The 12,500-nt window shown below is 47.1% G+C and overlaps 2 protein-coding genes across 2 annotated transcripts in view; one reads left to right on the forward strand and one right to left on the reverse strand.

The window, feature by feature from the left end:
- The window catches only part of LOC125951466 (probable cationic amino acid transporter), a 19,474-nt gene extending 9,468 nt beyond the window's left edge, over window positions 1-10,006 (reverse strand). The window contains exon 1 of the mRNA XM_049680328.1: window positions 9,327-10,006. The gene's annotated coding sequence lies outside the window, so the exon portion shown is untranslated. The remainder of the gene's footprint in view (window positions 1-9,326) is intronic.
- A 1,715-nt stretch (window positions 10,007-11,721) lies between these two features.
- The window catches only part of LOC125951462 (AP-1 complex subunit beta-1), a 6,385-nt gene continuing 5,606 nt past the window's right edge, over window positions 11,722-12,500 (forward strand). The window contains exons 1-2 of the mRNA XM_049680323.1: window positions 11,722-11,855; window positions 12,453-12,500. The exon at window positions 12,453-12,500 is cut by the window's right edge and continues 85 nt beyond it. Of these exons, the coding sequence (XP_049536280.1) occupies window positions 12,478-12,500 (23 nt within the window). The 5' untranslated portion in view covers window positions 11,722-11,855; window positions 12,453-12,477. The remainder of the gene's footprint in view (window positions 11,856-12,452) is intronic.

Here is a 12,500-nt window from a genome sequence, read left to right on the forward strand (position 1 = left end):
CCTTGTCGAAAGTTATTATCATTTTCATCTTCTGTTGGTGCTGACCACCAGGACCAGTAAATCACCGAAAGCAGCTCTATGATGGGCGCGATCTTTTGCTCTATTCAACCTGGCAACTGAAACATGTTCGTGTGGGTGGGTTGTTTGGTTAGGCTACGGTGGTGGTTTCTAATTAAAAACGGATGGGGTCAGACTAGTCTTGTGTTGTAGCCAGAAAAGCTCAACTCACGGTCAGAGGTGCTACCACGCTAATGGAATGGTGCGATTATGCTCACTTTCAGTTTAGTGGTAGATTCCAATTCCAGCCGCCATCTTAACCTCAGCTCCCTGGAACAGATATTGTGCTTAGCGCTTCGTTGTGTTGGGGCAAACGATATAATATGATTCGCAGAACACCGCTGCAAACAAATTCACACCAGGTTCCGGTGCGTTCCCTTTTACGCCAAATTTACATTCTGCCTCTGTCCGTGTCAGAAGTTGCTGTTGCTTCTTAGGTTACGTTAAGGTTGAAACAAATTCTCATAAGCGAAACGAATTAAACTCCGGCATAAGCAGCAGCGCACACAACTGCGAGTGAACGGCTATAGTTCGAAAAAGAAAATTGCCCTTTAACCTCCTTAGAATCGCCTTCATTGCGGCGAGCCGCTCTTCCGATGGACGAACTCGCGATTAACCTTTTAATTCATTTTGAAAAAGGCCAAACACATACAACGTCTGTGCTCGGAAGACGCGATTCACCGTTTCCCCACTTGCTTGCTGCTTGTGGCTGCAGCCAGGAAAATGGTTTTAGTAAATTGCTTTCCATTTTCGCGTCCATTACTAAATCCTCCCGAGCGCGCAATACAAGATGCACACCAGATGGCCAAAGGGACAGTGGCAGAGCCACTGTAGCTTGAGTTTGTGATGAAAAAGGAATACAGAATGCGGTCACGGTGCCAATTGCATTTGGAATGAATTGGTAGAAAAGCAACACTTAGAATGCAGTCAAGACATCCTTCTCCAGCAGAAGCTGTCTTTGGAGGGCAGCTGTTCCTGTCCAGCTGCGAGATTAGATAATTTATGGCAATTTAAAATGTAATTTCAATTGAGACCGACAACCACTGGCAGTCGCTGGGGCTTACCCTTATCGTAAATCTTTGTGCCAATAAGTACACTTTTTGCGATATGCGAGCGACGAACCATCAACACAAAGTTCTTCATAGATAAAAATCGCAGAGGAGAGTAGTCCTTTTTAAAATTTAAATCACCCTCTTGTGTGTGTGCGCGCGTGTGTGTGTGTGTGTGTGTAGATAAGATGGGAGGCAAAGTTGTTATAAAAACACATTACAACACACAAGTCGCATACAAACGCCATGCATATTACAGGGTGATTGAATGGAGCAATTATTAACGAAGCAAAATAGGGACATTAATTATGGTCTGCGCACCCTGTTCACCAGTGCGACCTGAATGTCGACACATGACACGCTCACTCCACTCGCTGCTGGTCCCATATAGGATAAGGTGGTGTAAAACATGAGGTGTTTCAAACGCCCCCTTTCGCGATAGACCACCTGCCTGGCGAATGGTGGGTGTTACCCTGCCCTGCTGGAGCTGGTGCTGGTGTACCTTTGAAGAAAGCACGTTGCATCCTTCGTGCTGCGGCTACGGTACGGTACGTATTGATCGCAATCACAGCATCATCACGGGGTAGCAGAGCCATCCATGCATACTAAATACGCTACGGGTACGCCATTTGGCTTCCATTGCTTTCGGATCGGATTTGTTGTCCGTTTGTCTTGCGCACGCTGAATGAACATCGAACTAGGGCAGGGCAATGAAATTGGTTTATGATGTATTTCTCCTTCCAATTCAGTCACCATGCACCACGTTACTTGCAGTAACTCCAGTGAAACCTCGAAGTCACATTTTGATCATAAAAAAACTCTGTCCATAGTACTTCAGCAGCACCATTGCAGAACGCAGCCCAAGGTGGCAAAAAACGGATATTCATTTTCACATGACAGCGTCCTGGGCGAAAAGTCACGAGCAGCAACAGTAACGGCACCAGTAGCAGTAGCAGCAGTAGCAGCAGCTGCAGCAGCAACAGCGGCAGTAAACCGAAAAATGGCAACGAAAGCTACCCATACCTTGGTCCTATGCGCTTGCCTGCGCAAAATTGCAGTATCACCAGCATCCTTCGTTGTGCGGATGGCACAACGAACCGAGTCATGCTCGTGCTGGGGTGCTGGGAAAGAGTATCACCTGTCACATCCAACAAAAGATGTATGCTTTCTATTTGTTCATGAAAAAATAAACGCTTCCGTAGCGGAAATCTTGCACTGCATCTGCTCTGCTTATGCAGAATAGCAGGGGAGGGATCCTTGGTAATGAAACCGACCGGCTGCTCAACCGGTTTTTGCATATCAAAATTGGAGAACATGTCCTGCGGGCTCTACGATTCGTGTTAAACAGAGTGATAAAGGATGTTCATTTTGGTTGCACCGCTCACGTGCACTGTCATTGCACAAATGTATGCGACGAGTCTTTGTGCAAACTCCGACGTAGAAGTATCCTGTGTCCAGTTTCTTGCTGTTTAATGACCCTGTTGAAAAAAATCTCTTGTATGGTTTTTGTTAGCTGTTGCTGTGAAATAATAATAACAATTTCCCGTTACGTGCAATGATGTACCATGCAATGGTAAATGATTGTAAAATATTAACGAATAACACTAATTCATGATTCCAACTGTGACTAATGTCCGAGGTTTAATTAGTTTTCCTGGAGCTACATCGCGTGGGATAGGGACGGCTAAAACAAGCAACGATTAATATTCATTTTAAGGACATCTAGCATTGCAGTCAGTGCCATTTGTACGAACCGATAATGCGAATGCTCAGGACAAGGACGAGAGGGAAGTTTGGTCCCGTTCGCCTAATGCTACCTTCTGTGGTTTAACATACTCCCAATGTAATGTCATCGTAATGTCCATTTCTAATGTCTTCGTCGTTCATCCCTCTTGCGCTGACCATCGTCTCACACTAGGATCTGTTGATGGTTTTGCTCTTTATCGTTGCCATTTGTTCTACTACAGTTGTGTGTGATTTTAGTTTAGCTCCCTTCACTTGCAGCAAGTACCAAGGGTACCACTTATCATGCTGCTTTGCAGCGTTTCTGCGTGTCTTGCTCCTTCGACAGCATTATTAAAACTTGTCGTCCGGTCTGGAGTTATTCTGCAGCAAATGAACCCAGCATTCAGCGTGTTTCTGTAGTGACTATGAGAGGGTGTTTCATTTCAATGCTTTTATCCATTTCCCAGGAAGCTTGAAAAGACAAATCGCGCACGAAAAGGAAGTCGCCATTCGTTGCCAGGAAGCCCACGATATCCATCCAACCTCAGCTTTGGGTGGGTGATAAAAGAAGATTGATTGCTAATTACTTCCCTACCCGGCTTCCTGGTCGCTGTTGGTGGCGGTATGTGCTCAATCAAAATGCACTAACAGCAATGAGCTGTTGTAGCTCTGCTGGAAATGAAGTTGGGAGCGCGATTGACGATAAGACGTCGAGACCATAACCAACTAAGCATCCGTTACCAGGGGCGATGTGAAAAGTGTTGTTGGCAATTGTTTCTCTCTCACCAGTGCTATCCGGCAATCATGTTTTCATCTCAAAAGATCCATCTTCGATGTGGGACGAATGAAATATTTGCCGATGGGGTGGGCCAGCTTGTTTGGCTGAAAATTATTTTCCATTCCATTGGAGCTATCATCAGATTGGCGTTTATTGAAAAAGAAGAATCAAACGAAAGTTAAACAGCCAGCAACCGGCATCCATTAGAGTAAGTGGCGCATGAATGTGGACCGCCCTGGGGGGGGGGGGGGGGAGGGAGTCAAGGTTATGCTGCAAAAATACGTGTTATTTCAATTACAACGCCCGCCCACACCCAAAACGTTCACGTGATTGATTGATACATTAATTGTTGGCGATGAGCAGGAAAACACACACAATACCGTCAATATGAAATTGGTGGCGTGCTGTGCCTGTGGTCCTGTGCCATATACCCATTAGACCCACAGGACATTGCGGTAAATGATTTGCCAATTCCTGGGGCTTGGTTGGAAATGGCCTGTGAACAGATCAATTTCCGAATGATCCCCAATACGGTAGCTGCATCGTTTTTCCCGGAAAAAAGCATATCCCACCAGAAGGGCCACCCAGCTGGGGCCTTTAGGATGATAAAATCGAATGGCATTATTTATTGCAGCACAGTGTATTGCACGGTAGCATCTTAGGTCGTTCCAGATGCTTTCCACGAACGTTCAGCTGCGACCGACGGTCGGCTCCTCCAGTAGATCCTATCAATCCGGCCAAATCGCCGCCAGCCAAAAGGTTCGGAATGGAAGTGTCTTTGAAACGGACGACCGTCGTTGCTATGATGCTAAGCGGAGCAGGCTCTTTCGATTGTGGGTTCGGTTTGATCTGTTTTCATATTTGCACACGCCGTACCCTTGACGTGCAGCACCCAAAGATCTCCTATCAGCCGGCCAACCGAGCCGCCGTTCTTGGCGGTAACGGTTGATTTATGGAAATGTTGTGCGTCATAAAAAAGATGCCACCATTTCTTCTTCTAAATGCTCTCTGCAAACAAGTTACTATCATGTCTAGTGCCATGTCCAGTCAACGTCAGTTGTTTTCAACATAAACGTCCATTAGGGCCCTCGAGAGACAAAGGAGGAGTTTTAATAGCATTTATTTAATGACTACAGGTTCAATAACAAACCTTTTACCATCCATTATGACTGTGTGTCTAGTAACAAACTGTTTACGAGGGCGATCCAACCAAATGGCCACCCGTGCTGTTAGCCATTCAGCGTACAAAATCAATTTCGAACTACATAAAACAATTCACCTTAAACTCTGCGCTGCTCATATGGTCGCAGTTGGTCGGTGTAGGGTGTTGCAGTTTCATTTTTCCATCCACTCGTCGGGAAATTTTCTTTCTTCCTTATTCATGAGCCCACTCACTTATTTGATTGATTTCCTCGGCGACACATGAGCACACACTATCGCCGCTTGTATTCCAGCCGCCGTTGCTGCCAGCTAAACTTATATTCATTATATCCAGCAACATATAGGCACACAAAACACCATTATTCTATTCGTTTTCCATCGCCGCCATTGCCGGATAACACACACGCATATTATATATTTCACTCCATCAACATAATTCTGGTGCGTCGACCGATGGACGCGTCCGTCAGCCACTCCAGCACATGAGCGGTAACAAAATTCAATCATTTGCGGTTAATCCGTATTGGGGGACAGAGAAGGGAGTGGTACGGTCCACTCGCTGGTCTTTATTGCATTATGTCGTCCCTGAAAACATGTACGCTGGGCAGGCCATTCGCCCGCGCCCCCGCATGTAGAGATACATCCAACCGATAATGCGCTCAATATGAACCATAAGAAATGAAAAACAACTCATCACAAGCCACCCAAGTGCACCCAGCACGCTTGTACGTCACTCGCTGGTACTAGGGCACTTTCTGCTCAAGCGCCTGCCCTTGCCTCGGTCCAGCCTACGCGGACCTGTTGCGGCTTTTCGGGAATAATGTCGATTTAATTATCGTTCATTTCGCTGCGTGGCGATCGATTTTCATGTCCGCATTTCGACGCTCGCAAAATTGATCCTATCGATTGCCGATGGGGCCAATTTCGGTGGATACGAATAGATACGTTGGCGTGTTGCTAATGAATCAGTTAATTCCAAGCGATGCGTGCGTGTAATTTAGCTGCCTGTGTGTGTGAGTATGGATGAGTTACGATAATGGCAATGCAGATAAGTAACATTTTCATTTGATCGAAGAAACGGAATGCACACAAATAGGCAATGCCCGCGTAACTCTTTCTTATAAAAGAATATTTGCCTCGATGTGTGCAACAGGTTTTTATGAGACACGTAGAGTGGATGTGAGCTGCAATGAAATGGCATGAATTCGTGGAGTTGTGCCGGGTTCTGTAAATTGTAGCACCATCATCAGCCCTTTTGGGTAACATTTTTCCATTCTGCGTCTTCGTTGGCACGGTACTTCAATCTCTGCCTTTTTGGGTGACCCGGCACAGTTTACTTCAATCTTAGCATTATGCACAGTGTGTTTTCTGTCCGTGGTAAAATATTAAACTTGCGAGTGTGCTTAGATGGCTTTGGGATGGCGATGCCATTGCGGCCAGACAACAAACCCTGGCGAGAGAATGTTGGTCGACCATGGCACGGAGGAGGAAGAATTTCAGAAATGATTGTTTTTTGCACGGCACAAGAAGCTTACACCAGCGTTGGTTAGCATGTAATATACATGCTAAAATTCGATTACCGAGAAGGTCAGGGAAAAATATCACTAAAAAAGGATCAGCATTTCTTTTAGCAAATCCGGACTCCGGGTTCATCCATTACACCGCAATGGAGGCGCATGGTAGCAAAGCGTGGGGAACGCACAAGACGAATAAAACGGCGACGGAGAATAATGCGGTACTTTTCACCTTTGCGGCGGCTGTTTCAACGAGCCTGATAAGTTTAAGCCAGAGTAGATGGATACAAGAAATGTTGCTCTACAGCACTCGCAATTCCATTTTTATACGAGGTCCGTTTTTATCTATTTTATCAACTGGCCTAGAGTGTCATTGTTTATGCAGACATAACGTGTCCAAACATCTTTTCTGACAAACAGGAGGCACTCCAAAGACTGTTGATGGTGATGATGATGATTGTGATAGTAAAGTGTCTCTCAAGAAATATAGATTTTTTGTGTGTGTCTAATATTTCGCTTGAATATGAGAAAAATAAACGACCACCACTGCGACTGTCAAGGCAGCTCCAGTTGTTCCAGACGATCGATAAGAAGGTGTCCCAACGCTGCAGGCTGAAAGTGGAAGTGTGTGCTTTTTCTGAGAATTCCAAAAACTCCATCTAATAGCTCTTTCGTGGCGTCAGGCACATATGGCGCTGTTGGTGGTGTTTGCGGATTGGATGGATGGCAAACATGGAGCCATCGTCGATGACAGTAAAGCGCTAGAACTGATACTATTTATCTTCGGTCGGTGCTCATCCGAGCAAACCGCAAGCTCCGCGGGTCCTTTTTTCACGGTTAGATGCTAAAAGACACGATAGGGGAAGGTGACAAATCTGTGAACTTGTGGGAAATACACGCGCTCGCAGCACGAGTTTTCGAGACACCATTTCAGCTCGAAATCGAAAGGATTCATGCCATGTAAACTTGTATAGAGTGTGTTTTCAGAGAGTGGTTCACATTCATAAGACTTTAAGAACCAGAAAAAAACGCCTTCGCTATTGGGAATATGATAAAAAAACTCGATAAATATAATAAAACATAACTAGTAGGAAGGAATCTCAATGATCATCCCTCTGACCACCACGTATGTGCCTGAAATATCGATGATTTAGTGGCAAGGAGCGAGAGAGAGGTATCCGTTTTGCATTTTACCTTTTAACGTCGAATGGAGAACAACTACTATACAATGAAGAACTACAAACAGGTCTCTATTCCAGCTGTGGCAATAGAGCGGACCTCTTCCTGCTCAATAACGACCGAGTACGAGCCGCCATAAAGAAACCATTGTGTCACAGCTCATGTACCTCTTGGTAACGGTCGTATCAGTCGGTCAGCCCAGGTTCGATGGATCCTGAACGGTGCACAACTGCCGGTGATGCTGCTAGGCGCCAGTGCTTTGGAATAGGTGAAGAAAGCTTTTGCGTAGCTCCTTATTTTTCACCTCAATTCACACAAACAGTTCATTCCCGGTGGTACAGAGCAACATTCAGCAAACTATTATTTCCCTTTTGTGTACCCGATTGTGCCCCTCATAGCATCATGCAGCAGATAAATGTGCTCTGCTGAATGCTCACACCGGACGCCGATACGCCAATGAAACATTACGCAAGAAAGCACAGCTGTTTCTTATTAACCCATCGGGACCGGAAGAGCGATCAACCGTAGCGCAAAAAGGGCTGACGCAGAAAAGGCAATACAACTTTATGAAAATGCAAATAGCCTGTCCAGTGTGTGGCCAGTTGTGTTATTACTTTTGCAACCGAAGCAGGAACATGTAAAAGCACTTAAAGTTTTTCATTCTCTAGAAGACAGAAGCCGTGGCCACACGGACGAAAACTCTAGCGCAAACGAAAAAATTAATGCCAAAACATTTACGCTTGCCGTTTACATAGAGAGATACATTGGTCGGAACATATTAGCTATCGTATACGGTTCCCACCTACGGTGTAGAATACATATTTCCACTTTTGAATATCAGGTACTGGAATATCATTCCCCGCACGTAGATACTAAACTAGACTAATACCGCCTACGCGCGTCAGTCGAGTTCTATCGAGTAAATCTATTTTCGGTAAGGTGTTCCGCGATTGGCTCACCCCCATCCTGCCCGTTGCGGTCGCCGCAACATTAAATCAAATATGTCCCAGCCGTCGCCGCCATGGTTGACGCCATGTCGCAGTCGTCGTCCTCGTCGTCGTCCTTGTCGGCTAGCATCAATTGTTGAATCTTCGTGGCTTCTTCTACTTGTCGTCACCACCTTCGTCGTCGTCGTCATGCGACTTCCGGCACTTTTCAGGTTCGTGTCAGAACGGTGTGGGTTTGAGATTTGCTGCCAGCAGGTACCGCCCGCGCACGAGAACGATGACGTAATCTTTTGCTCGCACACTCTCAGTGCCATAGCGCACATACAACACAGAGAACAAAGTGCGTCGTCGGCAGAAGAGTTTTAGAGTATATGGGTTGCACTAAAGCAGCGTGGACTGGATGATGGCAGAGCTTATGACGACTGGGACCATTAATGGCAAATGGCCGTGTCGTATGCGGCTTTTTGATAAGGCAACACTGAATAGAACAATCGCTTCTGCGTCGTCTGCGCGCTACAGTCTGTCGCGGCGCTTCGTTCCCTTTGAGGGTCACGAGGGATTAATGGTTGAACTTGGGTAGTAGTCATCCCATAACACTCATACCACAGCGAAAGCCAATGGACGAAAAGCAGACGAATAGGACTACTAGAAGCCAAGCCTGCTAGTATCTGTGCGTTTGTGTGTATGTCTGTGTGTGTATTAATAGGGACACGTTTCTGTACCCTTACGCATTAATCTGCTCCAGTTCGTTTTTCAATTCCCATCCTCCCTTTTTACATCGGCTCCATTATTGGAAGGGTATTGTCAAATCGTGTTCGAGGCTCTGGCTCTTTGTCTGCGAAAGCTTCACTCTCCCTCTAACAGCAAGCTGATTTCTCACGGAAAACTCCGGAAAACTCCGTCGTTAGCTACTTACCACGGACGGTTTCGGCTCTCCGACTGGTGCCAGCAACAGCTTTTTGCGTCCGAAAAAGTGCTCCGACGCCCCACGTCTCCACCCTTCTCTTCGTCGTCGTCGTCGTTTTCGTGATCCACGTCCTCGCCCCGGACCCCACGTTGACCGTTCAGAAGGGGGGTTTTACGAAGGATTCCGAACCAAATTCAGAAGCCCACACGCCCACTCACGCACGGTACGGAGATTTTTCGGTTTTCTTTCTTGATTAGCCTAACTTCACACTTTTGTCGGAAAGTGCGGTTTCGGTCGCGTTTGCTTAACACAACTCACACTTCACGCACGCATTTTTCATCACGACTAATATAGGACTGCATACATATATATCTGGATAAAGAACTTATTTATGCTGCTAGTAGTCGAAGAACCACGATTCGCGGAAACACAACACCAGAGCACACGCCTCACCAACCTGGCGAGAGAGGCAAGGCTGAAGCAAAGTTTTCACGAAAAAAGGAGCAGCTATTTCTTCACAATCGACATGGTGTCCTTTTTTTGTTAATTTACCACTAGAGATCCACCCATTCCGGAATTTCAGGCGGGAAGACACAGAAACGAAAAAGCTTCACAGGTTCACGCTTACATTGGGACACTTTGGGGAAGCCTCGAGCCCACGGCAGCGACAGACCGTCCGAATGGTTCGAGGGAAAGTTTGCCTTTGCGTGAAAGGACACGAACACGAACGGAATGGAAAAATGCGAGCGGAAAATTGTGAGCGCGCTTTCCTCTCTCCGCAGAGCGAATCCGTTTCCGTAGAGAGAAGTTGTTGTTCGGAAAGCGAGTTCTCCTCGGAATGCGTGTTACCGGAATACCACACAAATTTCAACTGGTTCTCTGTTCTTGAATTGGGGAGAAAGTGAGACCTCTTCCATCTTTTCTGCTTGGTGCTTGGACACTGCCACCTCTTTCCATTCCTCGTAAGTCAAAATCCTTCAAGGCGTTGTCGAGAGTTCATACAAGCTCTAGAACTATCCAGCTTGATGCGGCAGGGGAGGAACTTTGCTGAGCGGATACTAACTAGCATACGGCGCAGATTGATTCTGATAGCCGCTAATAGCTGAGTATGACAGGACCTATAGTTGTGCGACGCCGCAGAGGGGTAGAGGATGGCGCTAATCCCGGATCCCGGGTTTCTTTCGTGAAGCTGTGCGGGAAGTGAAGCGACGCGGCGTGACCAGCACATCCGGCCCGTTTATTCGACTGTCTATCCGAGCCCCGTTTCTACCAACTGTGAGCGCATGTAACCCCCACATTTACCTTTCTGTGCCTCTCCGTACGGTCCAGGATCCCGCCGTAATCCCTTATCGCGTCCACCTAGTCAGCTGTTCTTCGAAGCGCCGTTGCAACTCCAGCGAGCCGTTTGCGCTGACCAGGCGGTTTTGCTGCGCGTGGTCGCAGCTGCGCGGTTCCAGGCCGGCAATGCCTGCGTCATCGGTAGCCATGCGCCGATTAACGGATTACTCGGCGTGTTTAGTAAACCGAGCTGTGGCCGGGCTCCATACATTGCCCTTATGGCCGAGTCTGCCGTTCTGGGTTCACGGGTGTTGCTGTCGTGGTCATGGCTCGCTGGCGCACTTTCACTCTCGGTGAACGGACCCGAACGGAACGAGTCGAGTCGATAGGGTCGCTACAGTCGCTCTTTTCTTGACGTGTCAGGTACCCGCCAGTCATGTGGACTACTCAGCAAAAGCCACTTTGGGAGGAAGTAAACCGGAAATTGCAACAGCAAACGGAACTGGAAGGAAGGAAGAAGAAATTTAAAAGAACAGGGTGTGAGGTCCGGCTTAACACAAACTTGGAGCAACGAAGGAGCAGCAGAGTAGAGCGACGAATTGCAACAGTACAACAGTGTGCCCTGGGTTTCAAAAACGAAGCCGACGACAGCAAAGGGAAGGCAGGCGCCTACTTTATCTGTGGGTTTTTTCTGCAAAAGTGCTGGTGGTGACTTGTAAAAGCGGTTAGTTGGTTAGTTAGTTAGTTGGAAAGCCTCTGTTCTGTTCGAAGTTGAGGTTTAGGCTGAAAGGTTTAATTAGTAGGTAAGAGACGCAAGCTGCTTGAGCTGTTGAGAGAGGTTGTTAGGGTGGTTGTTGGTACGTTAGTTAGTTTGAACTGTTAGTTCAACCGTGGTAGTTCGTAGGTTGCGTCTGTAAGTTGTTCTTTTTTGTGGAAACACCCAATAAACCTCTAGTCTGGTGTCGTCGTAACCGTGAAGAAGTTCGAAGTTTCACAAAGTCGTTTTCTGTTGCCGCCCGAACGGTGCTCTGGAGCTGACACGCGCTGGTACACTGCGCTGAACATCTGCCGCTGTCCCGAGCTTGTCCGGCAACACTGTTCCAGCTGTCAAGTAGCTGGCGCGGTTGATGTGGACTCGGCCTCAAGTCGGGAAAAGTCGGGAAAAGTGTTGCAAGAAAAGTGTATTTTGCCCGTGAAAATCGACTATTTAAACTACGAATCCCGGTTTATCGCACGAAGAGAGTTTTGTTAATCGCGCAGGTATAGAATGCACGCATTTTCCTCAGCAAAAAGTGGGTGAAATTCACTGAGCAAGTCCGACCGAACGGCCGCGGAGTGGGTGATTATCGATTTCGTGGCTCATCTCGCTGCTCTATCTTTTTTTTTATCGCCTACGCCTACATTCGCTTTTCAGCATAATGGCTAGTTTGAATGTGCCCTATGCTTTAAATCGGACACTTAACTGGGCGACACCGACGGCAACGATTGCTCTTAATAGAAAGCATTTATCGTGACCCCCAAGGCGCAGGACGCAACCCCCCTCGCCCTGTTAATCACACGGCCTCAAAGGGCTTAGCGCCAGCGAAGTGGAGCTTGGGGCGTTTGAACAGTTGGTGTTGGTCGCTGGTTGTTACGGCTGACAAACGGGTCTAATTCTGTCCACGTTTACTCTGGTCTAGCCATTGATTTTGTTACAAGCAAACGGAACGTTTTCGTATAATCAGCATGATTCCCGTCGCCCCTATTCAGTAATTGTCGTTGGAGGCAAACTAACGGAAGCCTCAAGAAAATTGCCGCCAGTGGAAGGGGTGGTGTACCATATTTTCACAACACTTTCCGCCTTTTCCCATCCTCCAGGTTACGTATATTTAGTTCATCCGGGATGACGGACTCGAAGTACTTTAC

The sequence above is a fragment of the Anopheles darlingi genome, chromosome 2 (assembly GCF_943734745.1).
Source record: "Anopheles darlingi chromosome 2, idAnoDarlMG_H_01, whole genome shotgun sequence".
NCBI lineage: Eukaryota > Metazoa > Arthropoda > Insecta > Diptera > Culicidae > Anopheles > Anopheles darlingi.